This window comes from Oncorhynchus nerka, linkage group LG11 (genome assembly GCF_034236695.1).
Source record: "Oncorhynchus nerka isolate Pitt River linkage group LG11, Oner_Uvic_2.0, whole genome shotgun sequence".
Classification (NCBI taxonomy): Eukaryota; Metazoa; Chordata; class Actinopteri; order Salmoniformes; family Salmonidae; genus Oncorhynchus; species Oncorhynchus nerka.
Genome location: NC_088406.1, coordinates 35,051,900 through 35,070,650, shown reverse-complemented (window position 1 = coordinate 35,070,650; position 18,751 = coordinate 35,051,900). Strand labels below are relative to the sequence as shown.

Below are 18,751 nucleotides of genomic sequence, written 5' to 3'. Positions count from 1 at the left end.
TCACTCCGTCACTCCAGTCAGTCAGTCCGTCACTCCAGTCAGTCAGTCAGTCCGTCACTCCAGTCAGTCAGTCAGTCAGTCCGTCACTCCAGTCAGTCAGTCAGTCAGTCCGTCACTCGTCAGTCAGTCCGTCACTCCAGTCAGTCAGTCAGTCCGTCACTCCAGTCAGTCAGTCAGTCCGTCACTCCAGTCAGTCACTCAGTCAGTCCAGTCACTCCAGTCAGTCAGTCAGTCAGTCAGTCAGTCAGTCAGCACTGTACCTGTTCTGGTGCAGAGAGGATGTGGTGGTGGGGAAGGTTTCCCCTGACTCCCCCTGGAACTCAGTGAAGGGCTGATCCCCTCCTCCTGCCCTGGGGGCCTCCTGGAAGTCCTGGAAGTCATCATCGTCTGCTTTCCCCTAAACACACCACCAAGACGATGGACACATGAGTGTCTACTAAAAGTGTCTACTAAATGGCATAAATTAAACATACTATTATACAGAATGTGAAATGAAACCACATGTATCTGTATATACTATGGAGAGGCTTGGTTGGCCCATTGGCTGGATGTGTTACCTGTACATGTGGGAAGTTGGTGATGAAGTTGGTGGGTGGTTGGGCCGAGGGTAAAGGAGCAGCAGGAGGAGCCCTGCCCATGACTGTTGGTGCAGGCATGGCCATGGACACAGGGACAGAGGGCTGAGTCATCATGGGCTGCTGGTGTTGGTGCTGGATGACAGGGGCCATAGCCATGGCCAGGGCAGGCAGGTTGGGCACCGGGGGAGAGGGGAACTGGCTCAGGATCTCCACATTCATGGCTGGAAGACCACTCTGCAGGGGAGGGATGAACAGGGATCAGTGGTCAGGTTCAGATGAGGCTGCGTCTCCAGAATGATGGACTGTTAGTGTGACATTACTGAAAGTCCAAGTTAATGTGCTTAATGTGTTAATGTGGATTTTCATATGTTAGACATTTACCAAGTTACTTAAACGGGGGCATTAAACATCGCAAAGTCACCGTGATCATATATTATACAGACAATACTGTCAGTATGAGTGCATCATTATTATAAAGCAGTGATGCTGGAAAATTTAGATTTTTTCATCCAACTCAATCATCTATTAACATTCTATTCCATCCAGCAGGAGCCAGACAGATGTTTTGCTGAAATAAATAATTAATTAAAGTCAAGTTCCATTTTAACAGCCTCCACTGGCGCGGCTTCCCAAACCTTTTCATCACTCTACAAAGGATGCAGCTCATGGCGGCACTCCCTCAAGGCTCTTACATTTACATAACTAAATAAGTGTTATTATTCTCGCTGTGGCAGGTGGCGGTGGAGTGCAGATTGAGTTGTGAGGTGCCTGGGGGTGCTGGTGAGCGGCAGGGCAGATAAGAGTTCTGCTGTCACACTAGGCTGAGAGAAGATCCAGTCACCTTCACCTGGCTGCCTGAGCTCAGTCACACCACCACCACCACCACCACCACCCTCCCAGAGCAGAGATTCAGCACAGTCACTGACTAGCAGTCTCAACTGCAGACGTCGTAGCGTGTCTCAGCTGCACACGTCGTAGCGTGTCTCAGCTGCACACGTCGTAGCGTGTCTCAGCTGCACACGTCGTAGCGTGTCTCAGCTGCACACGTCGTAGCGTGTCTCAGCTGCACACGTCGTAGCGTGTCTCAGCTGCACACGTCGTAGCGTGTCTCAGCTGCACACGTCGTAGCGTGTCTCAGCTGCACACGTCGTAGCGTGTCTCAGCTGCACACGTCGTAGCGTGTCTCAGCTGCACACGTCGTAGCGTGCAGTAGGCCTAACTATTGAAGTGAAGTAAGGTGCAATGAAATATAATATTAGGGACTGTCCTTGACTTCACAAGAAGAAAAGATCACAGTGGAGGATGGTCTTATGTCCCCACTGACAGAAAAACCCCTAAAATATTTCTGTTGTTAATAACTCCGACCCTTTAAAAAACACAAGGTGATGCAAATGCCTACCTGTGCCACACCAATCAGAGCAAGGACTGTGTAGAGCTCCTCCTTGGTCAGCATGCCAGGCGTGGTGCGATTGGCTGAGGCCCAGATCTGGCCCAGTGCTTCCCTAGGCAGGCCTGAGGACATCAGGATGGGGTAGAGCTTGGCTGTGTCGATGCCCCCCGGAGTCATGGTGAACTGCAGGACCTTTTTGAACATCTCTGGAAAGCAGAAAGATAAGGCATAGCAACAGGTCAAACATATAACAGAAAGAATGGGTAGAACTAGGAAGTTTTCTCTGATTGACTTGTTGGAAAGGATTCGAGTAGACACAATAGACCATAATACATAATTGGTAGAAATCTGTTCAAAAACGTAGGCGTTTACCTGGGATGAGGCTGTCGTTGTAGAGCCAGCCTGGTACCATGGGCTGGATGTGCTCTTGTTGAGGGTAACCACCAACACCTGCTGTCAGCAACACAGGGACAGTTAGGTTAGGAGCTGAAGCAGAGACTTAGGGCTGGGTGTACTACCTGCTCTGCATCTCACCAGACCAGAGCCTGCCTGTATAGTATTCTCCACATGTCTGGAGATCTAAGTAGAAGTGTAATGCTGCTCTGCACTGATTCACTAAGGATGCATCCCAAATGGCACCCTAGTGCATTACCTTTGACCTTTGGCCCATATGGATCTGGTCAAAAGTAGTGCACTATAACGGGAATCAGGTGCCATTTGGGATGCCACATCCTAAGCTTCCTGGTGCTTCATACAACTATTCATCTGTCCTTGGACCAGAACCAACTACTCCAACAGCTCCTGAGAGGGAAGAGAGGGTTGGATTTGGGTTGTCAAACAAATAAATGAGCCTGTCTCTGCAATTCATACTAACATTGATCTAAATCTTCTGTGCAACCATGAGGTCATTTTTTCATTAGTGTACTAGGGTGGAGTTAGTGTAAAAACAGGTGTAAAAGCAGCTCCTAAAATACACTTAACAAGGTGCATTTGGAGAGGAAGATGCCTCAATGGAAGCCTCAGACTAGTACGTCGAAATGACAAATGTTGACTCAAGCAGCAAATCCTCTCATCAGACCTCTATGATGAGGAACCTCCACATTTCCCTGGGACAGACAGCGAGCGACTGAGGAGAAAGACAAACAAACGAGAGAAAATAGATAGTAGCAGAGTGTCAGAGCGGCTGAGTGGCAGAGCGGCAGAAAGGCTGAGCGGCAGAGGGGCTGAGCGACAGAGGGGCTGAGTGGCTGAGTGGCAGAGCAGCAGAAACGCAGAGCGGCTGAGTGGCAGAGCAGCAGAAAGGCAGAGCGACAGGGCAGTAGAGCGGCATGCAGAATCCGACTGAGGCACCAGCTCTAGACCCACGGGACTCCAGTAGGTACGGGTCAATCCAAGCGTAGCATCTCATCCATGTTAAACCCAAGCAGTCAGCAGCACGCGTCAGTCTCTCTCTGACGGCGTCAAATGACACCGATTCCCTACAGAGCTCTATTTAGGGAATAGGGGCCAAGCAGAAAGATTCCTCAGCTATATAGGAGAGTCCCGAAGCACTTACCCAACAAAACAGGATGAATGACATCAAGAGCTTTTAGGGTTGGTTAGTATGATTTCCATTACAGATAGGACAATCAAGAGAACCATCAGGGGTAGAAGACAGTAAAATCACATTGTCTTAAGTCTTATTAGTCAACGTTGAAGTGTTTGCTGCAAAATAAGAGAGAGGAATCAGGGGCATTCAAACATTCGCTTGAAAAAACAGGCCCCATGCTCCGCGCTGATTGTGTGTTAATTCTGCAGTGATCGAAGGCAGAGAAAGAGACTGTTAATAAATGGTTTCTTTTCTCACCACCATCACTACTGGTTTGGGGAGGAGGGGGGTCGGCTGCTGGTGAGGGGGCTGTGGGCCCCAGTGCTGGTGCCTCTGGTTGTGGTGTTTCTATAGTGAAAGCAGAACTCAGGTCCCCAGGAGCCTCAGCCCAGTTCCGGGCCTTGGTGCTGGAATGAAACTGGGCCGAGACTGTAGCTCGGTTAGGGGCCAGGGTCCTCTGGGACTTAAAGTTAACCTGGGCCTTCTTTTCAGCCGTTAAATCACACGAGGAGAACAGTTTCTCTTCCAGGGACGGGCCTAGAGAGGTGGGTGAGGAGGAACACAGCTGATTGATATCACACCCATTCATAATGCCTGTTTCTTGGTTCTATTCGCCCCTCCTCAGTAATGAGGGTAGAGCGAATTTGGATTCAACAGAAACTGACCATCATTACTTTACAGCTGTCAGTCAGTGTGCAAATCTCAACTCAGGGACACGAAGAGTGTAGAAATGTAGTGCTTCAGCAGCTTCACACATTACATGACAAATATGTTCAACTTCTGCACCTAGATGGAGCCACTGGCTACTTAATGAATGCTACTGATAGGCTAGGCTATCACTTTCCAAATCGGTGGCACTGGCAGCATATCAAAGAGCTAGAGCAGTGGTGTCAAACTCATTTTGCCCCGGAGGCCGCATTAGGCCTTCAGCGAGGTCCGGAGAGCCGCACTAAAAATTGGTTGGAATTTTCGATGGTCCATGTCTGTTTAGCTTTCATTTCGGTGATTATAAGCGACCTGGAAACAGTCAAGAAACTGTAGGAATATAGGTCCATTAATTATAATTTCTACAGTTTCTACCTGGTTTTAGTCATTTAAAAATGACCACCCGCGGACAGGATTGGACACCTTCGCAGGCTGGATCTGGCCGTATGTTTGACACCCCTGTGCTAGAGCAGGTTTGCGCCATCTAATTGGCTCATGACAGATGGGAGACAAGTACCAGCTCTGTCTCCTGTCCTCCTGATGTGTTTACTGTCTGTCAGAGTCACTAGAACTGGCTTATCAGGGCCTCTGCCAGCCAGTGAGCAGTGACAGTCACGTGTTACTGGGAGTATTCTACTAAATGTCAGTACTGATTTATTTGAATGGAGGCAGAACTGGTCATTGGGTACAGCACTCACACGGTTTACTTTGTAGTGTGCGTTAACTTAAAGGCTGAAGCGATCTGACCATCTGTCGTGCCGTGCCGTCTGTATGCTTACACACAGTAAACTGACTACAAACCAAGTCTGACGCTAGAAAGTCTTCAACACCACGATGCGGTACGGCTTATGGTCGCATCAGCAGCACTGGTCACAATTTCCACACTGTGTTATTGGTTGATTATGAACACTAAACACTGACTTAATAGGTTGATGTGAACAAAAAACAGTTACCTTGAAATGCAGATGGGGAGCTGGAGTTGACAGTAGAGTGTTGGGTGGCAGTAAGAATGGACATAGAGGCAGGGAGGGACTGGGGGAAGGGGGCAGAGGAGGGTCTCTGACCAGGACCTGGGTCTAAAGAATGGGGATGGGCCTGGGAGGAGGGGGGGAAGGAGGAAGAAGCATCTAAGGGACCCTGCATAAAGTCACTAAACTCGTCATCGGGGAAAGCAGGGGGGAGGGAGTGAGAGGTGACAGAAGAGTGAGATGGCGATGAGTCTGTAAAAATGGAGAAATAATGATAATGGCAGAACAAGACAACACAGGCTACGATGACGGGAGGTGGACACGGTACACAGTGCTATAGTAGTGAAACAAAGGCTAGTTTGTGCAGGATCAGAAAATGTATGACACATTTAAGATTTTATTTTATATGTTTATCATATGAAATAATAAATATGATAATGTCCATAGTTAGTATGAACTAAGGATGTCAGATCAGTTAATACTACATAAATACGGTGGTTAGTTTGATGTTTGCTAATAGACAACATTCTGTAACGCACAAGGTAATGACAGTGAGAGACACAGTAGGTCAAGTTAAAGATTTTTTTAAAAAGTGAAACGTGACAGAAAAACAGAAGATTATGTTGGTCTCCTACTAAGTATGATATAATCTTTGTGAGAGACAGAGGCAGATACAAACTGCTCTGTCCATTGCAACAGCTGTTGTCACATAGGCTGGTGACTGCCAGCCTGTCTGTCTCGTCTGGGTGTGTGCCTATACCCCAGAGGCAGCCTTATCATTCTCAGGGGAGGCTGTTCAGTCAGGCAGCAGGGGAGTGGAGCTGTGTCCTGACTTCTGGAAGACAGATAAGGAGGAAACACAGAGTGAAGGACAATGACTGTACTGATGAGTGTACCTGGCTTCTTGGGGTGTGAGGATGGCGTGGGGTGCATCTTGGCGTCTCTGCTGAACCCGTCCAGGTTGCCTTTGATGGCCTCCAGTGCGTCGTCCCGACTCGCCCCCATCTGTCCCTGTGGATGGGACAAAGCAGGGCTCAGGAGGGGAATGTGAATAAACTGACAGCATGGATGCATTCTACATTGCACCCCATGTGTCTTTATCACACTGTGGGAACTGGGACAGAACGAGGGCAGTACTGAGGCAGTAGCCAGGCATGATGATGATGTGGCTCACCTTGGGTTTGACGCTGCTCAGCAGCCTCAGCTTCTGTTTCTGCTCCTCAAACTGCCTCCTCTTCCTGTCCTCCTCCAGCATCCGCTGCTGCTGCTCTAGACGCTTCCTACACAACATAACACACAGAGAGCATACAACTAACACACACTGACCACATAGACAGACAGAACAACATGTAGAGAGAGAAAAACAGAGGGGAAAGAGAGAGAGAGAGGGAGGGAGGGAGAGTAAGGGAGAGCAAGACAGACAGAGACAGAGAAAGGACCTTACTGGTGTTCCTCGGCCATCTGTTTCTGCATGTCGGCAGTGTACTGGGGCCCGGGGCCCCTCATGCTCATGAACTGTGGCTGGCCCATGAACTGCATCCCAGGGGCCTGCATTCCCATGGCCATCCCACCCTGCACAGAATGAACGCACGCACACACACAAAGCGGAGGTCTCGTTAGCAATCATAGCATTCAATATTATCACAGCAGTAGCAGGAAACCAATGCATTTCTAAAGTGGTTGTCATACAGCAGTCACTGCATAACTACAACCACTTAGACTGGGAAAAATGTGTGCTATTAACACTATGCAATGCAGAGATGTCCTAACATGACAGCAGTGAATGGAGGAAAAGTTGTCATTTGATAAAAGAAAGAGCAAAGAGACCTAGATAAAGGCAGAGGATTTGGTAAGGATGAGGCAATACCCTGCAAAGGGCTCCTTCTTCTAAATGTCTAGCCTGAATGAGAGAGGTAGCTTGAGGCAGTCTGCTCTCTTATAAAGAGCAGCATTACAGGAGAGATGGTCTTGCCCTTCTTCTTTTGGCTTATTTAAAACCTCAGAGGACCACATTGCAGGTAATGTAAAACAGAGTACCTTCACTCTAGAGTAGGGGTGTCAAACTCATTCCACGGAGGGCCGAGTGTCTGCAGGTTTTTGGTTTTTCCTTTCAATTAAGACCTAGACAACCAGGTGAGGGGAGATCTTTACTAATTAGTTAAATTAATTAATCAATCAAGTACAAGGGAGGAGTGAAAACCCGCAGACACTCGGCCCTCAGTTGAATGAGTTTGACACATGCTCTAGAGTAATGAAAGGAATATGTTGTGGCCATTGCCTTCAAATACACACACTCGTGCACACACAACCCACCTGCATAGGCATGGCACCAGGAGGCATCTGGCCTCCGAAGTTCATTCCCATCATTCCTTGCATGTTGGGCTGCATTTGGACTTGAACCATACCAGGGAATCCCTGTTGTTGCTGCTGCTGCATGGGCATCATACCTGGACGAAAACACACAACAAATGTCCAGTCAATCATAAGCTCTGCAAATGGCTATACTGACAAAGGGTTGTTGCAAACCGTAAAGATAACATGTAGTCATTAAAGCGTGAACATGTACTATATAAGTAGAGTTGGCCCAACTGGACTGGAGTGTGCTATTGGAACTCCCCCAGACATAGGCTAGATGAGCATTGTGCCAGTGAATTATTATTGCTAACACATTTCCTGGACAGCGAAGAGTAAACAGAGGCTTGGAAACAACCCAATCTGTTTTGCCTGTGTGAGTAGAGTGCTGTGACAGCTCAGAGTAAAACAGAGGAGTACTAGGGAATAGAACTAGAGAGTGCGTTTGTTTGCACAGATGCTCTGGCTGACAGTCCTCCTGGAGCCTCCACATGATTTACCATATAACTCCCCAACCGGGCTGAATAATGGGTTATGGCTCATCCAAACAAAGTGCTGCATGCATTCTGATGCGTATTGAAACATCTAACGACCCCCAACACAGCCACAGGGGTGTGTGTGTGTTTGTTTACCTAATAATCTATCAGGAACAGATAGGACATAAGCCTAGGCCCTATGTATTGTATTTGACTGATGGTGTTTTTGATAGTGCACAATGCACATCTGAACTGACTTCACTGATAGATAAACATCCTTATGAGTTATTGGTTAGGTCTATTTACTGAATTCAAAAATGTCTCAAGAAACCAGGGCACATAGGAGAGTGAAGTGCCTGGGGAGATTTGGAAAAGTAGTGCTGACTGACAGGACACGTCACAAATGGCACACTATTCCCTATATAGTGCACAACTGGTCAAAAGTACTGCACTAAATAGGGAGCCATTTGGGTTGTAGAGTGTAGGATGACTCACCTTGTGGCGGTCCCAGGCCCCCTCCAACAGGATAAATAAAACTGCAGGAGAAGGAAAAACACAGGTCAATAACACAGCTAGAGACAAGCCTAAAGGGAAGACTAATGGAGAACATCTAGGCTGAAATCATTCAACTGTCACTCATATAGGTTCAGAGATGTTAGAAATCAAACTGGATAGACAACAGAAAGAGGAAGGACTGAAAACAAACTAAATATAACTATTGTAAAAATGGATTGTGTCTGCAAAATGTGTATAATATGTATAAACTGAAGGTAGTGTCATTGTTTATTCGTTTACTCCAATTGGGGGAGGGGTGGTAAGGTTTGGGGAATAATAAAGGAATATTTTTTTTAAATGTGTGTGTGTATATATATATGGCAGGGAAATTCAGACAGACAGGAATCTATAGAAACTTTTTTACCTATAGAAACACAAAATGTAGGCTAGATTCTAAGAGTAGACAGTCAGAGAATGAGACAGAGGGATAAAGAGTGAACAAGGCCAGCTTGGCACTATGACGCAGTCTGCTTCTTCTCTGACGCCTCCTCTCATTGGTTCTGTGGTCACACTGATGCTGGATGAGAAAAGAGATGGATGAGGATACAAGAAGACAGCACTAGCCTACCTGCGCCCATCATAACACCTGAGACTACCAATACCCAGCTAAGCCCACTAGCCCAGTCCATCCTACAGAGCAGTACACTGGACAATGAGGCTTCACTTCACAACTGCCATTTCAGGCAAATCTGAGTTCGCGCCCAGGCTCTGTCGCAGCCGGCCACGACCGGGAGGTCCGTGGGGCGACGCACAATTGGCCTGGCGTTGTCCGGGTTAGGGAGGCCGGTAGGGATATCCTTGTCTCATCGCGCACCAGCGACTCCTGTGGCGGGCCGGGCGCAGTGCGCGCTAACCAAGGTCGCCAGGTGCACAGTGTTTCCTCCGACACATTGGTGCGGCTGGCTTCCGGGTTGGATGCGCGCTGTGTTAAGAAGCAGTGCGGCTTGGTTCGGTTGTGTTTCGGAGGACGCATGGCTTTCGACCTTCGTCTCTCCCAAGCCCGTACGGGAGTTGTAGCGATGAGACAAGATAGTAATAACTAACAATTGGATCCCATAAAATGGGGGTAAAATTTAAAAATAATATTTGTTTAAATAAATAAAAAATAATCCTTTCTCAATTGGTACCAAAGTGTCATGCGACAGAAAACTTCTGTTTTTCTATTTTAGAATCCCAGAATCATAAAATTATCATTTGAAAAAACATAATATTTCTTTGTTTACAAATGCAATAACAATACCAGGATGCTTTCCCTTGACCTGGGCTTGATGTGGAGTGAGAGATTCTGGCTCACATCTGTTCTCCCTCAGATTTAGCCTGTAGCTTTACAGAGCTTTAATAGCAGTGCTATGCTATGCAACCACAGCAAATGAAACCCCCTGGAATAACAGTGCAGATTAACCCAGAGTGAGATCAGCAGTGCCAGTGATGCGAGCTGTGGGCTCTGTATAGGCCATCGTAGGACTAATTTAAGGTTTGAGCAATGCCACCAGGTGCTTCTACCACAGTAACTAGCGTACCAGATCCTTGTCTATCATTAGGCCTAATGTGCTTACTCCTTTTCACTCTGGTAACAAATTTCAACAAAAGCACTGATCATTCAACATTAATGAACACCTAATATGAGCCTTAAATTATGTAGTGCATCTATCTATTGCAATGTGCACTCACTGCACTGTAACCTAATGTAAACCATACTTTTGAAGCCTTTCATACTTTAAATTATCTTGGCATTTTGGACACAATTAATGAATAATGTGCACACTGAAAGTTCTGGAAGCACCAGTTGTCCTATTAGCTAGGTTGTTGTCCTACATCTTAGTCATGTACCCTCCCAAAATCAGATTAAACAGCTCGGCTTTAAAACATTAATATGATACTTAACTATGAACCTATTATACAGTATAACCATTTAACCTGTCTTGAGCAATTCATCCAAGTACAATTTCTCAGTCTCACTCATCCAACCACTTTGAATGAAGATTAATGCTACATATAGCTGAGGTTTTCCCACAAGCTCAACAGAACTCCAAAAGTGATCTAGTACATGTTGCTATAGTACAGCTCTCCTATCGCAACTCCCTATAGGCCTAGTGGTGTGCTAGTCAAATCATACTTTATTTGCCACATGCGCCAAATACAACAAGTGTCAATGGGTCAATGTAGGGTCAATGTAAATTGTCCGTGGCAATTTTTATGAGTTGTTCAGCAGTCTAATGGCTTGGGGGTAGAAGCTGTTGAGGAGCCTTTTGGTCCTAGACTTGGCTGACAATTTTATGGGCTTTCCTCTGACACTGCCTATTATATAGGTCCTGGATGGCAGGAAGCTTGGCCCCAGTGATGTACTGGGTTGTTCGCACTACCCTCTAGCGCCTTACAGTCAGATGCCGAGCAGTTTCCATACCAGGCGGTGATGCAACTGGTCCGGATGTTCTCGATGGTGCAGCTGTAGTACCTTTTGAGGATCTGGGGGCCGATGACAAATCTTTTCAGTCTCCTGAGGGGGAAATGGTTTTGTTGTGCCCTCTTCACGACTGGCTTGACTATGTTTGGACCATAATGATGTGCACACCAAGGAACTTGAAACTTTCGACCCGCTCCACTACAGCCCCTTCGATGTTAATGGGGGCCTGTTCGGCCCGCCTTTTCCTGTAGTCCACGATCAGCTCCGTTGTCTTGCTCACATTGAGGGAGAGGTTGTTGTCCTGGCACCATACTGCCAGTTCTCTGACCTCCACCCTATAGGCCGTCTCATCGTTGTCGGTGATCAGGCCTACCACTGTTGTGTCGTCAGCAAACCTAATGATGGTGTTGGAGTCGTGTTTGGCCACACAGTCGTGGGTGAACAGGGAATACAGGAGCGGACTAAGTACACACCCTTGAGGGGCCCCAGTGTTAAGGATCAGCGTGGCAGAGTCTTGTTGCCTACTCTTACCACCTGGGGGCAGCCCATCAGGAAGTCCAGGATCCAGATGCAGAGGGAGGTATTCAGTTCCAGTGTCCTTAGCTTAGTGATGAGCTTCGTGGGCACTATGGTGCTTGCCTACGGAGCTGTGAGGGGAACGGCACCTCAGTACCTCCAGGCTCTGATCAGGCCCTACACCCAAACAAGGGCACTGCGTTCATCCACCTCTGGCCTGCTCGCCTCCCTACCACTGAGGAAGTACAGTTCCCGCTCAGCCCAGTCAAAACTGTTCGCTGCTTTGGCCCCCCAATGGTGGAACAAACTCACTCACGACGCCAGGACAGCGGAGTCAATCACCACCTTCCGGAGACACCTGAAACCCCACCTCTTTAAGGAATACCTAGGATAGGATAAAGTAATCCTTCTCACCCCCCCCCTTAAAAGATTTAAAGTGGCTGTTCCACTGGATGTCATAAGGTGAATGCACCAATTTGTAAGTCGCTCTGGATAAGAGTGTCTGCTAAATGACTTAAATGTAAATGTAAATGTATGGTATTGAACGCTGAGCTGTAGTCGATGACCAGCATTCTCACATAGCTGTTCCTTTTGTCCAGGTGAGAAAAGGCAGTGTTGAATGCCATTGAGATTGCGTCATCTGTGGATCTGTTGGGGCGGTATGCGAATTGGAGTGGGTCTAGGGTGTCCGGGAGGATGCTGTTAATGTGAGCCATGACCAGCCTTTCAAAGTACTTCATGGCTACCGACGTGAGTGCCACAGGGCGGTAATCATTTAGGCAGGTTACCTTCGCTTCCTTGGGCACAGGGACTATGGTGGTCTGCTTGAACCATGTAAGTATTACAGACTCAGTCAGGGAGAGGTTGAAAATGTCAGTGAAGACACTTGACAGTTGGTCCACGCATGCTTTGAGTATACGTCCTGGTAATCCGTCTGGCCCAGTGGCTTTGTGAATGTTGACCTGTTTAAAGGTTTTGTTCACATCGGCTACCGAGAGCATTATCACACAGTCATCCAGAACAGATGGTGCTTTTGTGTATGCTTCAGTGTTGCTTGCCTCGAAGTGAGCATAAAAGGCATTTAGCCTGTCTGGTAGGCTCGCATCACTGGGCAGCTCGCATCTGGGTTTCCCTTTGTAGTCTCTAGTAGTTTTCAAGCCCTGTCACATCCGACGAGCGTCAGAGCTGGTGTAGTAGGATTCAATCTTAATCCTGTATTGACACTTTGCTTGTTTGATGGTTCGTCTGAGGGCATAGCGGGATTCCTTATAAGCGTCCGGATTACTCTCCCGCTCCTTGAAAGCGGCAGCTCTAGACTTTAGCTTGATGTGGATGTTACCTGTAATCCATGGCTTCTGGTTGGGATATGTTTTGACGTCATTGATGCACTTATTGATGAAGCCGATGATTGAGGTGGTGTATTCTTCAATGCCATTGGATGAATCCCGGAACATACTCCAGTCTGTTTTCTAACAATTGCTAGTAAAACAGTCCTGTAGCTACGAATAATACAGATGAGAACTCTCTTGGTAGATAGTGTGGTCGACAACTTAACATAAGGGTACTCTACCTCAGGCGAGCAATACCTCGAGACTTCCTTAATATTAGACATCACGCACCAGCTGTTAATGACAAAAAGACACACCCTCCTACCCCTCGTCTTACCAGAGGTAGCGTCTCTGTTCTGCCGGTGCATGGAAAATCCCGCCAGTTCTATATTGTCTGCTTCTTCATCCAGCCACGTCTCCGCGAAACATATGTTACAGTTTTAATGTCCCGTTGGTAGGATAATCTTAATAGTAGGTCATCAATTTTATTTTATAACGATTGTATGTTAGCAAGGAGAATGGAAGGCATTGGGAGCTTATTCGCTTGCCTCCGGCTTCTCAGAAGGATCCCCTATCTGCGTCTCCTTTCCCGGCATCTTTTCTTCACGCAAAAGGCGTGGATCTGGGCCCGTTCCAGTGAAAGCATGATATCCTCCTCGTCGGACTCGTTAAAGGAAAATGTTCTTCCAGTCCGCGGTGAGAAATCGCTTTTCTTATGTCCAGAAGCTATTTTCGGTCATAAGAGATGGTAGCAGCAACATTATGTACACAATACGTTAAAAAATAAGTTACACAAAATGCAAAAAAAATTGCAAAATTGGTTGGGAGAATGTAAAACGTCAGCCATGTTCTTCGGCGCCATCTTTTCTTTTCTTAGACCCATGATATGTCAGACTTTCTGGTCAAAAGTAGTGCACTGCATAGATGATAGGGTGCCATTTGGGACATAACATCAATGCTATGCCAGGCAGCAGGGCCAATGAAGAGTAGATTCATGCCTCTGGCTCCTGTTGACAGCCTGGTATCAGGATGGGTTTCATTATTTCCAGGCTTGCTGCCAGCACATCGCTTGCCTGCTCCTCTTCCCTGGCTCAGTGTGCCACATTCTGTCATCAAGTAGCATGCCTACACCACACACTATCAGTCATACACAACACAGCAGAGCTATACACAGCTAGCCCCGGTCACGTTCGCTGATCTGAGACCACTCTTCTTGAACTGCACTGTTGATTAAGGGCCTGTAAGTAAGAATTTCATGGTAAAGTCAACACTTGTTGTATTCGGCGCATGTGACAAATAAAGTTTGATTTGATTTTATAGACTCCTCACTAATAGGGAAGGGGGAGAGGCCTGAATAATACCTATAGAACCAGAGAAAGTCTTCTCTACAGATCTTAGGTTTCAATATGGATTAGTTCAGCTGCTCAGCACTCTAAATCAGCACTTCACCTATATCTGACCCCCACCAATGGTCTTAAAGTACACCAATGCCAGGACAAGAAATGTCTCCAGAACATTTGTTAGCCAGAGACAAACATCACCTGTTATTTTCTATGAGACCATATGTGAGATAGGCTACTCTGGCCAGCCTAATCTGTAAATCTAATCTTAAACTATTTGGTTTCCTCAGCTGCAGTATCTGTATCACCTGGCTGGTCGGGTTCAGAGGCATGTAGCAGGCAGACATTCATTATTCACACTGCTCAGCTCAGGCCCAAGCTGGTGATGAAAAAGTCATGAGGCTAGCCTTTTCATCTCCACTGTAGGACGAGCTGCTGCTTCACCAATATCAACAGGCTCATGCAGGAGTCAGCAGGACTCAAGATTTAACTAAATATTTACCATTTATCATAGACCTCTACACCAATCACTAATAACTGAGAGGAGATTTAAAACCAAAGCCTTATTTCACTACAACAGCTCAGGTTTAACACTTGAACTGCCTGGCCTTTCAGCCTAGAAGTACGCTGGTGATTCGCTGATCCACCTCTACGCAGAAAACACCATTCTGTATACATCTGGCCCTTCTTTGGACACTCTGTTAACAAACCTCCAAATGAGCTTCAATGCTATGCAACACTCCTTCCGTGGCCTCCAACTGCTCTTAAATGCTAGTAAAACTAAGGGCATGCTCTTCAACCAATTGCTGCCCACACCTGCCCGCCCGACTAGCATCACTACTCTGGACGGTTCTGACTTAAAATATGTGGACAACTACAAATACCTAGGTTAGACTGTAAACTCTCCTTCCAGACTCACATTAAGCATCTCCAATCCAAAATTAAATCTAGAATCGGCTTCCTATTTCGCAAAAAAGCCTCCTTCACTCATGCTGCCAAACATACCCTCATAAAACTGACTATCCTACCGATCCTTGACTTTGCGATGTCATTTACAAAATAGCCCCCCACACTCTACTCAGGAAACTGGATGTAGTCTATTACAGTGCCATCCGTTTTGTCACTAAAGCGCCATATACTACCCACCACTGCGACCTGTATGCTCTTGTTGGCTGGTCCTCACTACATATTCGTCTATAAGTCTTTGCTAGGTAAAGCCACACCTTATCTCAGCTCACTGGTCACCATAGCAACACCCACCCGTAGCACATGCTCCAGCAGGTATATTTCACTGGTCATCCCCAAAGCCAACACTCTCTTTGGCCGCCTTTCCTTCCAGTTCTCTGCTGCCAATGACTGAAACGAATTGCAAAAATCACTGAAGCTGGAGTCTTATATCTCCCTCTCTAACTTTAAGAATCAGCTGTCAGAGCAGCTAACCGATCACTGTACTTGTACACAGCCAATCTGTAAATAGCACACCCAACTACCTCATCCCCATATTGTTATTTATCCTCTTGCTCTTTTGCACCCCAGAATCTCTACTTGCACATCTATCACTCCAGTGTTAACGCTAAATTGTAATTATTTCACCTCTATGTCCTATTTATTGCCTTACCTCCCTACTCTTCTATATTTGCACACACCGTACATAGATTTTTCTATTGTGTTATTGTTATTTGTTTATGTGTAACTCTGTGTTGTTGTCTTTGTCGCACTGCTTTGCTTTATCTTGGCCAGGTCGCAGTTGTAAATGAGAACTTGTTCTCAACTGACCTACCTGGTTAAATAAAGGTGAAATATATATATTTTTTAAACACACTAGAGAACGTTGAGAACTTAACTGGGCATCCCTTTTAGGATATTCATCAGATTCATATCAAGCACCTAGACTTGAATAATAGCGCATAAACAATTGTAAAGCATGAATTGCATGAAAAAATATTGGTGAAAATATATGACTAAATATAACAATAAAAAAACGTAGGCCTAAAGTAAATTCGACACTTCCAGCCAATGCCTCATTAACATTTTAAAAGTCTAATAAATACATTTCATATATGCTTTCGGAAGAATAATCATTTGGTTGTGCTTTTAAAGGTCTTAGGTAACATTAGAAAAATAAAAAAACTATTATTTCAAAGAACATAATAGCATTTTCATTAGTTTGTTATTTTAGGCTATAAGAAAGTCCATCACAAAGAAGTCTATTATAATTTTGTTTTGGTAGGTCTATAGAAACATTGCAGAAATAAGAAAAAGTATTTAAAAGAAAATAGAATAGCATATTTTACATGTATTATGTTACTAGTCTTTGCTTAGTTGCCAGAGCAATGTTGAACGCATGGACAACACAAATATTCTTGGAAAAAGTGATATTCGAAATTAGAGCTGCACCTCTTGAATTGAGTTATTTGACAACGGTGTCATAGAAACTGCAGAATATGTCTTTCTGATACTATATAGAAAGCAAAAAAAATGTACACACATGTAACTCTGAAGATGCACCCACCCATCTCTTCATTGTACAATTTGACAACTGATAATATTATCACTCAGACTATTGTCAATATAATCTTGTCTATAGGCTGTCTATAGGCTAACTCTTATTGTGCGTGAAATTAGTTTTGGTATAGTTTAGGTGTAGCTTCGATGGGCCGGCTACGAGGGCTGACTGGCATCGTTTGTTTCCCCTTGCTCGTCAACTTGGATAGCCACGGACAAGTTTTGCATTATTCTCAAGGCCTAGTGCAGCACATAGCATGTTTTCGTTTCCCTTACAATAAATGTGATTAATAATATAGTTAAATAAATAAATCAGTACTGTAACAGCTTCTTTTTAGCAAAGTAAAACATCAAAAGAAAATTAAATTAACCTGCTGTGCCCGGTCAAATTTTTTGCCATAAACATGAGCGCCAACGCTGATAAATAGGCGTAATACAAACTCATCATTACAATATTGTCTTTCCAAATTAAGTCAACCTCTTCACCCTCCTTATCATTCAGTTAGGCCTAATTTTTTATTAAATTGTGAAGTAATGTGCACAATTATCACCCATTCATCCAGTAAGGAGAGATACCATTAGCGCCTGGGTGGGTACCAACATTCTACAGTGCATTGTCTCGGCGTGTTAAGTTGGGAATAGGTGTGAGAAAAGTTAAAAACATTTAGGAAAAGTCAGGGCAGGCTCAAGACCTTGCTTTTTGTGGTGGTGGGGGGGGGGCAATTTTTAAAAAAAATACAAAATCAATGTTTGTTGGCCTGTGGTGGTTCTAGTGTTAAGACATGAATGATAGAGCTGACTGACTGAACTACAATAGATCCATTATAATATCAGACCAGAAGCAAAGATCAGAAAAGCAACATTTTTAGTCTGAGCATGGATTTATCTTTCATGGGGGAGATCTAGGCTATAAGCAGGTGAGAGGAGATCATGATAAAGCCTAGATTTGGCCACTGAAAGTATAAGGCCATGGCAGCTTGCACGTCATGTCATCCCACATCTGATCAAAAATAAACTATGTCCAGGAAGATTCACCATGGCAGCACAGGTTAGCTGCTTTAGTGCTTGAACCTTTAGGGATAACATCTCATGGGATTTGACCTCGGTTTTTTACGAGTTCCCAGTTGTCTTGAAAGCACCATCACCATTGAAGGAGGTTGGAGAGAATGTGTGGATGCTCTGATGTAACGTTAGTTGCTACCTTATTAGCTCGGGCTATATGTTATCTCACCACCTTGTCAGCTCAATCCAACAATCTGAAAATGTTGTGTTTAGGTATCGAATCATCTTAGCACAGGTATGGACTGGCAGGCTGTTTGCACAAGCTAGTTAGCGTTACAGTAACGTTAGCTAGCAAACAACATCTGACAACTCAGATGACCTGGCTACTAGCTAACGTTAGCTGGATGGCTAGTTAGAAAACTACATTACCGTGCTGCAAATACGCCTTATATCAGCTATAACATATTGTTAATGTTATTATTGGCTATTATTATTCGACAGCCAGCAAATATGTGACACAGTACAGCTACCGTTAGCACTTCACCAAAGCTACATTCCTATGATAGTTAGCGAATTTAGGTAAGGTAACATTATTAGCTGCCTGTCTCGCCTACCAGAAACGCTCATTCTTCACTCGCTATTCCGTGTGTAAATATAATTTTCGAACAATTTAAACCACAGCGGTCAAGTGCAGAATACCGTCAGACAAATAATTGACTCGTTTCTTTTTTTTTACACACATAAAATAAGTACCTGCCACCTCCCCCAGATCCTGGCCGTAACGCCATCTTGATAACAGTGGTCTGTGACAAAAAAAAAATCGTCGGCAGTGACGGATCTTCCGGGTCACAGTTTTTCTTCTCCACAAGATGTCGCTGTTGTGCTTCTGTCAAACTCAAAATATTTAGCCTTGCATCCATGGAACATGATGCCAAGGCTCTTGGCAGGTTTACCGTAAGTATGTCAACTGTGTACCTGTCTTCATTATATGGAGAAGATGCTTCTCATATCATGAAGGGTCTAGAAGAAATAATTAAAATCACA

General features: G+C 45.3%; 1 protein-coding gene across 9 annotated transcripts in view; it reads right to left on the bottom strand.

The window, feature by feature from the left end:
- The window catches only part of synrg (synergin, gamma), a 45,018-nt gene extending 26,500 nt beyond the window's left edge, over positions 1 to 18,518 (bottom strand). For 4 of the 9 annotated variants that reach the window (XM_065024451.1, XM_065024453.1, XM_065024454.1 and 1 more), the window contains exons 1-12: positions 18,461 to 18,518; positions 8,553 to 8,593; positions 7,543 to 7,676; positions 6,674 to 6,801; positions 6,404 to 6,509; positions 6,126 to 6,240; positions 5,215 to 5,481; positions 3,815 to 4,093; positions 2,341 to 2,421; positions 1,978 to 2,174; positions 558 to 812; positions 261 to 397 (exon numbers count right to left, since the gene is read on the bottom strand). In XM_065024451.1, the coding sequence (XP_064880523.1) occupies positions 261 to 397; positions 558 to 812; positions 1,978 to 2,174; positions 2,341 to 2,421; positions 3,815 to 4,093; positions 5,215 to 5,481; positions 6,126 to 6,240; positions 6,404 to 6,509; positions 6,674 to 6,801; positions 7,543 to 7,676; positions 8,553 to 8,593; positions 18,461 to 18,495 (1,775 nt within the window). In that variant the 5' untranslated portion in view covers positions 18,496 to 18,518. Of the gene's footprint in view, positions 1 to 260; positions 398 to 557; positions 813 to 1,977; positions 2,175 to 2,340; positions 2,422 to 3,814; positions 4,094 to 5,214; positions 5,482 to 6,125; positions 6,241 to 6,403; positions 6,510 to 6,673; positions 6,802 to 7,266; positions 7,351 to 7,542; positions 7,677 to 8,552; positions 8,594 to 8,976; positions 9,130 to 18,460 lie in introns of those variants that run through there. The other 5 variants (XM_065024458.1, XM_065024459.1, XM_065024456.1 and 2 more) reach the window with 4 other exon arrangements.
- Between the last annotated feature and the right edge of the window lie 233 nt (positions 18,519 to 18,751).